The 12913-nt window shown below is 39.1% G+C and overlaps 1 protein-coding gene across 3 annotated transcripts in view; it reads left to right on the forward strand.

Moving 5' to 3' along the window:
- PTAR1 (protein prenyltransferase alpha subunit repeat containing 1) overlaps positions 1-12913 on the forward strand; it is a 38153-nt gene that overhangs the window by 4997 nt on the left and 20243 nt on the right. For all 3 annotated transcript variants that reach the window (XM_051643141.1, XM_051643139.1, XM_051643140.1), the window contains exons 2-3: positions 1640-1809; positions 11476-11542. In XM_051643141.1, coding sequence (XP_051499101.1) covers positions 1640-1809; positions 11476-11542 — 237 coding nt within the window. The remainder of the gene's footprint in view (positions 1-1639; positions 1810-11475; positions 11543-12913) is intronic.

Here is a 12913-nt window from a genome sequence, read left to right on the forward strand (position 1 = left end):
AGCAGCAGTAAGTACAAGCTTCAGGCTGTAAAGTACTATGTTAAAAGAAGCAAGTTGGAATGTCATTTTAGGTCTAATCTGACTATCTTCCTGAAGAGCTTAACTTGTATTGAGTGGAGCAGTGGAGATGAGGGTCTTGCTTTGCTACTCAGTGTTTGCAATTGGAAGGGTAGGAAAATACTGGTTTTCTTCCCTCTGTTCTCAGATGACCAGGGATGGATAAGGGACCTGGGTGTATCTTTGGAGACAAAGCCAAGTAATTTTCAAGTATCTTAACTCAAGCTACTTGTGCTCTTTATGACTTGTGATGTATGGAAAATTACATCCGTTTTCTGAATAAGCAATTATATTCTTAAACAAGCACACAGGGTCGCTTTTGATTAATCCAGTGAGGAAACAGAGCTAAATGGCTACACTCAGATTGTCCACGAACAAAATTAGTTTAAGATAACTGAGTTGAGGTTGTCGAGTTGACACTTGGAATGGATCTGTAGAACTTGTGTTGGGAAAATTTAAGATGGAGAGTTTGCTTTTTACCTGTGATCACAAGAGATATTTTTTTTTCCTGCCTGAGATCTGAGAGTCTCTCTCATTAGCAACAAAATTTTCCACTAAATTTGAGTTGTTGGAGAAAGCAGGCATGATGGAAAGTATAAAATAATGTAGCTTTCTGTCCAGATGAGTGTGAATGCTTGACAACCTGTGTTTGTTTTTAAGAAGCTGCTAAAGCTGCTTCTTCCAGCATTCCTACATGCTAGAGAAAACTGAGTAAAAAGGTAAAATGTAATACTACCCTTTGAACAGCTGAGTCTCTTTTGCTTTGTTTGCTGATACCAATTTCTTTGGCCATCACTGTTAATGGCTTGATTAAACCTTTTCATTCAGAGTTGCCATTTAATCAGACTGGCCTCTGTGTCTCTGATCTTCACCCTCTTCAGCAGTCTGCCTTGCATAGGAAAAGGAAAAATGAGACGTGGAAATATACATGTGGAAGTGTGCACATTGCTGTCTGTGTGGTTTGTTGTGGGGTTTTTTGCTATCTTTTGTTTCAGAGCACCTTGTCACACTGCTGCAGGGAAAATGTAATTAAACTTTTCTTTTTATCTCAAGATGGGAAGAGCCAGAATCACTGTAAGAAATTTTCCTGGCAAAAACTTAAGGAGTTTTAAATTCATTTTGGCTCATCTAATCATGACTATTACTTCCAGCGTCTCCAGCAAGTCTTAAAATATTTCTGGTTTTCTGTTGCTCAGCACAAGGGAATTTTTGTAGTGGCTCTTAACTCAAAACCACAACTGGCTTTTATATTGTGTCTGAATAAATTTGACAGAGGAAAAATACATCTACTTTTTTCTAAACTTAAATCTTTATTCATGCCTTAGAAGGTGTTTAAATAATTTCTTTGCCAAATTAATATACTGCATGAGTTTTGCAGAGGATGGCTTTCTGAAAGTGCATTTTGTCTTACCTGCCATCTGTCGAGAAAGTGAGTTGAGGATAATGAGCATGGATTTTGGTAATAACAGGGGAAAAGATGGTGGACCGACTGGGTGGGGAGCTTTGCCGGCCTGTTCTATTGGGAAAAATAGTTGCCATCTACTGGAAATAAGGTTAATAATATTTCTTTCTGTTTTTTAAGAGATGAGATTGGATTAATACCTTGCCCTGAAGCCAGGTATAACCGGAGCCCTATCGTCCTGGTAGAAAACAAGCTTGGTGTGGAGAGCTGGTGTGTCAAGTTTCTTTTGCCATATGTTCACAGTAAACTTCTCCTCTACAGACAAAGAAAGCAATGGCTGAACAAAGATGGTAAGTTACGCATTTGGAGAACAGTATCTTATGAGATTCTTAAAGTGCTTTTTTTATTTGTCTTAGAGTCATTTAGGTTGGAAAAGACCCTTGAATCCAACCATAAACCTGACACAGCAAGTCCACCACTGAACTATATTGCTAAACACCACATCTACACATCTTTCAAATACCTTCAGGGATGGTATTTGATCAACCACTTCACTGGGCAGTCTGTTCCAGTACTTGACAAGCCTTCAGTAGAGAAATTTTTTCTAATATCCAGCCTGAACTTCCCCTGGCACCACTTGAGGCCATTTCCTCTTGTCCTGTTACTTGTTACTTGGGAGACAAGTCCGACCCCCACCTCACTACAACCTCCTTTCAGGCAGTTGTAGAGAACAATAAGGTCTCCCCTCAGCCTTCTCTTCTCAGGGCCAAACAACCCCAATTCCTTTAGCCACTCATTATAAAACTTGTTCTTCAGGTGCTTCGCCAGCTTTGTTCCCCTTCTCTGCTCCAGCACCTTAATGTCCTTGTAGTGAGGGGCCCAGAACGGAATGCAGTACTTGAGGTGTGGCCTCACCAGTGCCAAGTACAGGAGGACAGTCGCTTCCCTACTCCTATTCACCATGCTATTTCTGATGCAGGCCAGGATGCTGTTTGCTGCCTTGGCCACCTGGGCAGACTGTTGGCTCATATATAGCCAGCTTTTGATCAACACCCCCAGGTCCTTTTCCTCTGGGCAGCTTTCCAGCCACTCTTCTGCAGGCCTGTAGAGTTGCCTGGGCTTGTTTTGACCTGACACTTGGCCTTGTTGAACCTCATACAATTGCAATCTGTCCAAGTCCTGTAGAGCCTTCCTATCCTAGAGCAGATCAACACTTCCATCCAACTTGGTGTAATCTGCAAACATATTGAGGGTGCACTTGATCCCCTCATCCAGCTGATTTACCTTTTTGGTAGGGTTAGAGGGAGATGACCTATTTTAGTGAGTGATTTAGGGAAGTGATACTAACCTGTATAGAAGGAATTTTGTCCTGCTTTCCTGAGTCAGAAATGAAACCATGGTGATGTGTGGATCTAAAGTAAGAAAAAACAGCAGGTTTTTTCATATGTGTGGGTACTAGAAATCATTAGTTTGGTAATTGCAAAGTTTTATTTTCATTTTCATCTTCTTGTTTTAGTTTGGTTTTTAATTTGTTTTACCTGCATGGAAAATACTTTAATGTGTGTTGTATATTTTTAGTTTATAAAAAGAATTATAAATGGGTGTGACTTGGGAGTTATCTGACTGCTTTAAAAGTGTCCTGTTCACAGTAAGAATGAAAAAAGTGAACTATTTTAATAAACTAATTTTTTTTGTTCATCATTTCAGGTCTCTTCTAAATAGCAGTTTGCCATAAAAACTTTTCTTACTCTAGGCTTATCTCAGTGTCTTATTTCAGGTGTTTATACCTATTATTTTTCAGGCTTCTTTCTAGTATCTTCTTTCTACTATGGCATTTTTCACATTTTTGTGTCCCAGAAAGAGCGGTATTTTTTCTATTGAAGAACACCCTGTGACCACTCTCAGAGTTCAGATCTTTAGTATTTCACGTGCACCTGGGTTTCGGTTTGGGGCTGTTACCATAGGGTCAAAAGATTTCAGAAGAGCTAATTTTGGCCTTTTCAAGGAACTGCTTGGAGAAATCCAATGGGATAGGTTACTGGAAGGAAAGGGGGCCCAAGAGAGTTGGTTAATATTCAAACACCACCTCATCCAAGCTCAAGATCAAAGTGTCCAGAAGAGTAAGAAATCAAGTAAGAGAGCCAGGAGACCTGCATGGTTGAGCAGGGAACTTCTGAATAAACATAAGTGGAAGAAAGAATTTTATAGATCATAGAAGAAGGGGTTGACCACTTCGGAAGAATACACGAATGTGGTCAGAGAGTGTAGGGATGCAACAAGGAAAGCTAAGGCCTTCTTAGAATTAAAACTGGCAAGGGAAGTCAAGGACAACCAAGAAAGGCTTCTTCAAGTACAGTGGAGGTAAAAGGAAGATCAGACGAAATGTGGGCCCACTGCTGAATGAAGCAGGTGCCCTGGTGATGGAGGACATGGGGAAGGCAGAGTTATTTAATGCCTTCCTTGCCTCGGTCTTTGAGGCCAACCCTCAGGATTTCCAAACCTTCCAGACCATAGAAGAAGTCAGGAGTGAGGAAGACTTCACCTTGATTGAAGAAGACTGGGTTAAAGGACAGTTAGGGAAACTGAACATCTACAAATCCATGTGACCAATGGTGCAGAGTCCAGTTGAAGACTTGTGACTAGTGGTGTTCCCCAGGAGTCATTACTGGGCCCAGTCTTATTCAACATCTTCATCAATGACCTGGGTGAGGGGACAGAGTGTATCCTCTTCAAGGTTGCTGATGACATGTAGCTGGGAGCATTGGCTGATACACCTGAAGGCTGTGCAGCCATCCAGCAAGATCTAGACAGACCGGAGAGCTGGGCAAAGAGGAACCTCATGAGGTTCAACAAGACTAAGTGTGGAGTCCTGCACCTGGGGAGAAAAAACACCATGCACCAATATAGATTAGGGGTTGACCTGCTAGAAGGCAGCCCCATGGAGAAGGACCTTGGGGTCCTGGTGGACAACAAGTTATACATGGGACAGCAATGTGTCCTTGTGGCCAAGAGAGCCAATAGTATCTTGGGATGTATTAAGAATAGTGTGGCCAGCAGGTCAAAGGAGGTTTTCTTCCTCCTCTACTCTGCCCTTTTAAGACCACATCTGGAGTGGTGTCTCCAGTTCTGGGCTCCCCAGTTCAAGAGGGATAAGGATATACTGGAAAGAGTCCAACGGAGAGCTTTGGGGATGATTAAGGGACTAAAACATCTGTCATATGAGGAAAGGCTGAGAGACCTGGGGCTGTTTAGTCTTGAGAAGAGAAAACTTAGAAGGGACCTTATTAAGGTCTACAAATATCTGAAGGGTGGATATCAAGAACGGGCCAGTCTCTTTTTCAGTAGTGCCCGGTGATAGGATGAGGGGAAATGGCGCCAAGCTACAGCACAGGAAGTTCCACCTCAACATGAGGAAAAACTTCTTCACTGTCACTGTGAAGGTGACAGAGCACTGGAACAGGCTGCCCAGAGAGGTTGTGGAGTCTCCTCTGGAGACTTTCAAGACCCATCTGGAGGCATTCCTGTGTGATCTGTCCTAAGTGTTCCTTCTGCAGCAGGGGGATGGACTTGATGATCTTCAGTGGTGCCTTCCAACCCCTATGATTCTATGACTAATTTTTTTTATGTTTTCATGAATCTAACGTAATCCACAAAGCTCTGTTCATGGTGCTTTACAATTACTACCTTGGACTATCTTCGCTTCCTGGAACATAGCCAACAGCAACCATCCAGTAGGTTGTGTTGATTGCAAAGGCAGTCTCCGTGGTTGCTTGATGAACTGGTGAGTTAAATAATCATGTTTTAAATAGTGGGCTGCTAACAGACAGCTGAGGCAGACTCTTAACATATGGTCATCGTTGTGTAGCTAACATGCAGAACCAGCAAACCAGATGTGTTTTGAGAGTATTCTCGGTAGATCAATAAAAGAGGTCTGGTTAACAGCATCTGTTTCTTGGTACAAGTGCCATTTGCCTTTATCTTCTTTAATTTTATATTACTGTAGTCTGTTTCACTTTAAGTGGATGAAGCTAGCTGTGCACTTATCCTCATTAAAGCATAGGGACAGTCAGATGATGTTAATTGAGTCTATAAATGTGCTCTTGAACTTCTTTTGCATTCAGGAGCAATATTGAGGAAGAAGGTTGAAGTCTTTATTGAATCTTGGCAAGAGAGCATTCTTAGGGCAATGAATGTTGCATTCTTTTATTTGCCTGAAGGCGAGGTCTTGAGTTACTACAAACACATGGATATATAACACAACCATTTTGACAAGAGTACCATTAAGTGGTAGAGGCAGAGAAGGTTCATGATGAGAGCATGAATGTGCTTGCCTTCTACTGGGTGGGGAGAGGCCACACAAAGTAACTTTAGCGCTTTGCAAACTAGATAATGATGAAGAGGAACCTATTCCACTGGCAAGGTACAGTCTTCCAGAGTGTGCTGTGTACCTACCTTGTGAGATGTTACAGTAGCAAAGCACTGGCTTGATACTTGCAGTTAATTCTCCATTCAAAAGAGTAACTTCAGAAAGTTGAAGTGTGTTCATGTGGTTTTGGGTATGACTAACCCGTTGATTGTCTGCATTTTATTGTTGTCTAACAGGTTTTTTTGTGTGTGTATGTATCCCTGCCACAGAGGGTTCATGTCACGTCATGTGATTATCTAGAAGTTTCTGTGGACTTTGTAAAATTGACCTTGTCCCTTATTTTTTTATTTCTACATCATTTATTTCCTAGAATATTCTTTAATATTAAAGACATCTTTAGAAGACTTTTATTCCTAGGGAGTGTACATTTCTACCATAACTAACTTCCATTTCTTACTTGGTCTCTGTGGTTTATGGTTGGACCTAGGAAGACCTGGATCTGTTTGATAGCTGCCACCAAGCTACTGCTGATGCATTCAGTTCTGATAGAAACCAGTGATCATGATCTGATTACAAATTCAAAATTTATAATGCAGACAATTATAAAATTCAATTAAAATAGCTTTAATATAAGGAATGTAAAGAGCATTGACTGTAGCATGTAGCCAGAAACAAACTTCTGCTGGGAGACTTTTCAGTCTAAAGTGTTACAGAAGAGTCTTCCCTTAAAAACTGCCATGCAGACAAAAACTTGTTTTAGGGCAAAATACAAACCACTGAGATTTGTGGGAGGCTGGAGAGTACTGATAGCTGTTAGCTAGAGGGCAGCTGGGTGCTAATGTGCTGGCACCCTTCTCCATTCACACAGTTCCAGGCACATTGTGGAATGTGCCAATTTTGCCAGGATGGTGTACTGTACCCACTGCTTGAAGAGTTTCTCTGCTTCCCTCCTTCCCTTCCTTCCATTTGCAGATCACAATGGTAAATACTGAAGTAATATGAAGTTAGGTTACTACCTATTTGTAGAGACTGGTTGGTAAACACTGAAGTGGTATGAAGTTAGGTTACTACCTATTTGTAGAGACCGGTTTGGTTTTTATCTTTTGAAAACCAAGCTCTATTCTCCTTAGTGTTTTCAGTTACCAAAGTGAGTTAAATATTTGTAAGAACAGATCATCTACAGCATCTTCATGTCTGTTGAGATTGTGTCACTACTGTAGAACACAATCAGGACCTTCATGTTAGTAACTTGTATGTAAAGCAAGATACAGTTTATGGAGTTTACATGTTTTACCAGAATTGAGTTTCACATCTGATAGGACGTTTTAGAATAAATTGTACTTCACTGGTGGAGTGAATGAAAGTAGAAGTCTTTTCCCCTGTGGACTTACAGAATTACCTCTAATGTGGCATAAGTAGGCATACTCTTATCAAGAGTTAACGCTTTCTGTATATTTGAAATATCCTGAAGGGTTTTTTTCCAAATTCCTTTTTGCAGACAGAAGTGCATACTTGTAGTTTGTCAAGGTAGTAGTTTTCTTCTGAGTGTAGCAGAGGGATAGATTTATTACTGCTGCAAAACTCAGTTGCATATTCTATTGATGCTTGTAATAAACAATGACTGCAAATGTAGTCTCGTTACTTTTTTTGTGTTGTTTGAATTACTGTAAGCCATTTTAAATAGAACAGAGAAGAACAACAGGGTGCTGATCCATCTGCTTTCAGATGTGATGTCTGATATTTTTCTGGCAGGATCCTGGAAGAAGGAGGTCAAGTAATTGAGAGCTTACCATGACAGATGTTTCATTTAATTATGGTTTCTCTTGGATACTTCGAATCCAGAATCTTGACTACTCCTCTTCTTGCTGTTGTTCCAGTTTAGAAATCATAATTCTACAATGTTTTTTTCCTTTATCTGAATTTTTTTTAAATCTTTGCATGTATATTATTTGTATTAGTGCAAGACAGTTTTCTCAAATTGCTAAAAAATACTTTTTTTATGCAAAGTATTGTTGTGCAAACTCCCTGAATATCCTTCCCATAAATCTGTGCTCCCACTTTTACAACACTCTTCTGAAAAGTACATCTTAATGTGATACACATAAGAAAAAATTAAAAGTCTGGTAAAGCAATATTAAAAATAAAAATTAGTTAAAAACATATTGTTATATTTGTCCTTTTGCAGCTGGGCAGACTTTCATGTTCGGAAGGATGCATACCTTGTGAGCTTCTGTGATGCTGTAGTTTGCTTAAAACGTATCCAGCAGAAAATACGATTAAATTTGAAATAAAATATGTTTGGTTTTGTTACTAACACAAAGAGAACTAACTGGCAACTACTATTAATTGTGTGCCAGATCTGTCATAAGACCCTCTATTAAAAAATGGCTTAGAGGTTACTAAATTTGTGTCATGTGACGTCTCTAGCTAGCTCAGAATCCATGCTTCACGAAATCTGTATCTGTTACTTGTGACACAGAGAGAATCAGATAACATTGACATAAAGAACTGGATTTGAGATTTTCCTTTTCTTGGCTTCTTTCCTTTGATTATGTTCAGGGTACAGTGAACCTCTGTAGTGGGAAAATGGACAAAATGGTAGTCAGGCTTCTTGTTGAATTTGGACTCTATTTGGTACTGTTTCAGACAAACATTACCAGAATAGACTTAGTAGGATAAACAAACTGTATTATTCTCAGTGGAGTCTTGAAGACCATGAAAACCATTTCTAATTCAAAAGCTCTGATAAGCTTTTGTTTAATGTGTGTTGTAAACCATAGCATATACAGTGGTAGTACCTAAAAATTACTAAAACCAGTATTGTTTTTGGAAAATCTGACACTCCAAAGTTCAGATTTTTTTTTACTTAATTCAGAATTGTCTCTAATCCTGTTCTGTGTTGCAGCATTTTGCTATGCCTGCTTTTCTTACCTTGTGCTGCAGTTTCATTTACCTTTCCGTCCTATAGCAAGCAAGTTTTCCTCCTGTTGCAAATGAAAAAGTCCTGCAGACATGTCCTTTGTTGCAGAGTCATGTTGCATTGATATTTCCCATGATTGAGCATTGGACCCTTCAGATGTAGCCCACTGAGCTCTTGGCGAAGTAACAGGCAGCTGAAAATAAAGTTCACCATGGGAAGCATCACTCAACCTCGATTTGGTGCACTGAACTCTTCTTAATAGGTTTCAAAAATTATACTAAGCTAGCAATTTGCTGACAGCCTAGATTAAATATAAGTTAAAGCAAATTTAAAATGTGTGACTGTCTTGTTCAGGGGAGAAGCTGGTGTTGAAGTGTTTGTGTTTGGTGGAGATTTCTCTTTTTTGCTTGTTTCTGTAAATAATCACCAGTTGGAGAGAAAGTTGGCTGGATGGGGTAAAAATGCAATTGACTGAATAAAGGATTTTAGCCTTGCTTTGTGTGAGCAACAAAGCTTGTAATTCCTGCTGCCTTTTTTTTTTTTTTCTTGAAGAAACTCAGTTACCACATAGTAGGTACTGTGAGTTTGATGTAAAGATTTATGTTAACTTGAAGGAGTTATTGTTGGCTCTTGGCCTATTGCATTTTGAAAGGCAATTTGTGTGGGTTGTTTATGACACAAGATAATAATAACAGAATAGTCAGAGCCTTTCATCATGAATATTCATGCTATGTAAAATTGAGAGATTTAAAAAATACATAGTAACTACTAATATTTCGAGGAGGTGAAACTTAAAATCAACATGAAACAATGGCAGCTAACAGTTTTAAACTGGTGTTTTGTTAAATGTTGTCAATGAAGTAGTAGCCAGCAAACACTTAGTGGATGTATAATTTTACATATGTGAGTAATCCTGGATATTTCAATTGGGCAATTCATCTATCAGAGATGAAGTAATTGTTAGTTTATTGTTGCAGGGGTTAGGTATGTCAAAGAAAAAGCTTTGCAAATTTAAACAAATTAGGAAGAAGCTTTGCACATATGAGAAATATTTATTCCCTGGCAAAGAAGGGGAGTTTAAAAGGAAATATTTCATAATGGAAAAAAAATTCTCAAGTAAAACTAATGAAAATAGAAAGTTAAGGTAGGTCCTTGAGGTAATGTTTAAAATATCACCGGAACAGCTTAGTGCGAAATCAACAGAGTACACTGAATAATTTTATTTTCTTTTTCCCCCTGTATTTAATGATGACATAACGTGTTCCTCTTAAATGGGAAAATTATGGGAAACACAAAGTTACTTTGTTGGACATCAATGAACAAGCAGTCATACAGTAATAATACAAAGCTTTTTAACCAACTTAAATATTAACTTCTCTCACAGTTTTTCTTCAAAGACATACATGAAGCCATGGCCCCTTTGCATTTTGAATTAGTTTACTCCGTTATTGAATTTAATCACTGACTTTTAAAACTTTCATGTTACAATCATATTAACTGTATTAACTAGAGATCTAGTTCCATGAGATACACTCCTTTTCCTTTTTTATCCTTAAAAGGCAACAAAGGGCCTTTTATCTGCCCAAAATCACCTGGAGTACAAACTATTTAGTATGTTAAATGAACGCAGCCAGACTTTATTGGCAGTAAAACCTGGATAACCATGTTCAGTTTTGAAGCAAGGTTCTTCTTTCTCAGTTGCAAAATTAGCATGTAAATGTAAGAATTGTGATTGCAGGAGAGGCTGACTGAACTGGTGCTCAGTAATGCAGTGACAGTCCTTAGTAGATTGAGCTTAAGTGGAGATGCCCCCACTGTTACCCTGATGGGACTCAAAACTGCTCAAATGGTGCAGTGCAGTGCAAAGGGAAGGACTATGTTACAATGAAATTACTCTTCTGTTCTCTGCAACCATATACTTCAGTCTGGTTTTTACGACATCATTAAAAATAAGTGCAATATGTATAAATCTCTGCAGTAACTCTGCAGTCTGTGCAGTCCTTAAATGCAGGGATGGAAACGAATGTTCTGTTTGTTCTTTTTTTAATGAATTTTCCTTAAAACCTCACTCTGAAGCAAAGCTGACACTTCAGAATGTATTTTGAAGTGTTTCCTGTGCAGTTAGGTAGCAGTTATTTTGTGATCTTAATTCATGGCTATGGTGTTTCATTTTCCTAGCTAGAGGTTTTTTTTATAGTATGTGTATTTTTTGTACCACTATAGTACATGGCAGCCATCTGCAGCTCAGACGTGTACTGGAATAGCATGGTATATTTTTAATGGTACTACCTTATTTTAAAATTGTTGGATTTTCTTTGAAGAATTATCTGTTTATGACATACAGCATGTCTGTAATTTAAATCACAGAATGCTCCAGGATTTTATGCAATGGCCATCCCTTGCCAATAGCATACTGTATGTTTGATTGTAGCAGTACAGGGAGAGGTCAGAAATTTCCAGCTCCAAACTTAGATGTGAGTGCTTAGCAAGACAGAAACCCATTATTTTAAATAATGAAAAGGGAGGACGTGGCAGATTTTCCTCCCTCTTAAACTAAGCTAGCATTTATTATGAAATGAAACAGCAGTGTTCTGCAGAGTTAGGCATCTGTGGATGCAGTAGCCCGAGGAGGAGAAACTTTGGGGAAGGACAGGGGATAAAGGAGAGCAGAGAGAACTCTGCTGTGTTCAAATCATTACTAATCTTTGTGTCTTTGTTCAATCATTTTAGAGCTGATAGATATCACATGTACCCTGCTGCTGCTGAACCCTGACTTCACCACTGCTTGGAATGTGAGGTATGTTGCATTCAGCAAATGACATCAGAAAGACCTGGACCTTCTGTTGAAGTCAACTGTAAGCTTTGTTTAAGTGGCAGTTAGTGACACAGCAAGATCTTTTCAGCTAAACACTACTGAAGGAATGTTAAAAAGCTCTTCTGTCCGGTGTGCCTTGCAGATAGCTTCAGACTGCCTTTTTTTTGCCCCACCCTTTTTTTTTTTTTTTAATGCAGGCTAAAGATTACACTGCTGCATGTAAAGGCATGTGTTTGGCCCACGTTTTGGTGGGATATAAATCCCATTGAACTGCCACTTCTCTTCTCTCTTATATTATAATATATATGAATATTATACCTGAGTCCTTTTGAGAAAACAGCTGCCATTATCCGTGCATCTCATCAAAGCTGAAGAGCCCTCAATGGATACATTGCAAAGGAAGGGGAGGAAGGACCTGTCCAGGAGTCATTATGGAGGAGGATCAGGAATTTGACTCCCTACTCTAAATGGAGCACAGGAGCAACAGTTCTTTACAACCCTGTAATCTGATAATTTTTCTGTAAACCTCAAAGGTGAGGGAATATTCTCTTTCTGCTGCCTAGGTAAGACTGGAGACAGCCTTAAAGGAGTAGTTGTAGAAGGGGCTGGAGGGCTGACAGAAAATTATGAAAGTGTCTAGAAGAGCTTTCATTATAAATAGGACTTTTGTAGTTAAGAGGCATTATTGCAGTAAGAAAAATCAACAAGAGAAAGACAATGGCTGTGTAAGGCTCTCTGCCATAGATATGGCCAATTCAGCTTTGCTTGTTTGTTTTTTTTTTCCTTTCACTGTTGGTGTAGTTCTGAAGGATTCTGCTGTGCTCTGTAGCTTTCTAGCATCTCAGGTCTAAGGAAAGTGGATAAAAGTGATACCAAAGGGCTTGCTGTCATGAAAATGTATGGCTGGAGTAGCTTTCAAGTGATAGAATGGAATTAGGAGCATGTATAAATACTAGAGCTACTGCAGTAATGTAATCTTGTGGTTCTTAAGAGTGATTTTGGATTTTTGTCTTAGGCTTTGTGGAATCATTTGTATTTAATGCAAATGCATCCACCCTTTTCAGTCTGGCTTCTTTTTCTGCCTGACAGCTGAAAAAAATTGTTCTTACGTACATGAGAGAAGTAAATGGAAAGTTGTAAATGGAATAAAAATGTTAAGGAATACAGATGAGGATTGCTTCTCTTACATTGTTTCTGGTTTACGAAGTACACAAATTGCTACAGAAGGTGGCCTTGCTCTCCAAGTTCTTGGCCTGTGGTCTGGTCTGCAGTCTGTCTTTGAAGTCCTGTTTAGCATTCAGGTCAAAGCTGTTGTTACACCAACCAGTCAGCAGCCGTGGAGGTTGCTGCTGA

This window comes from Apus apus, chromosome Z, assembly GCF_020740795.1.
Source record: "Apus apus isolate bApuApu2 chromosome Z, bApuApu2.pri.cur, whole genome shotgun sequence".
Taxonomy (NCBI): Eukaryota; Metazoa; Chordata; class Aves; order Apodiformes; family Apodidae; genus Apus; species Apus apus.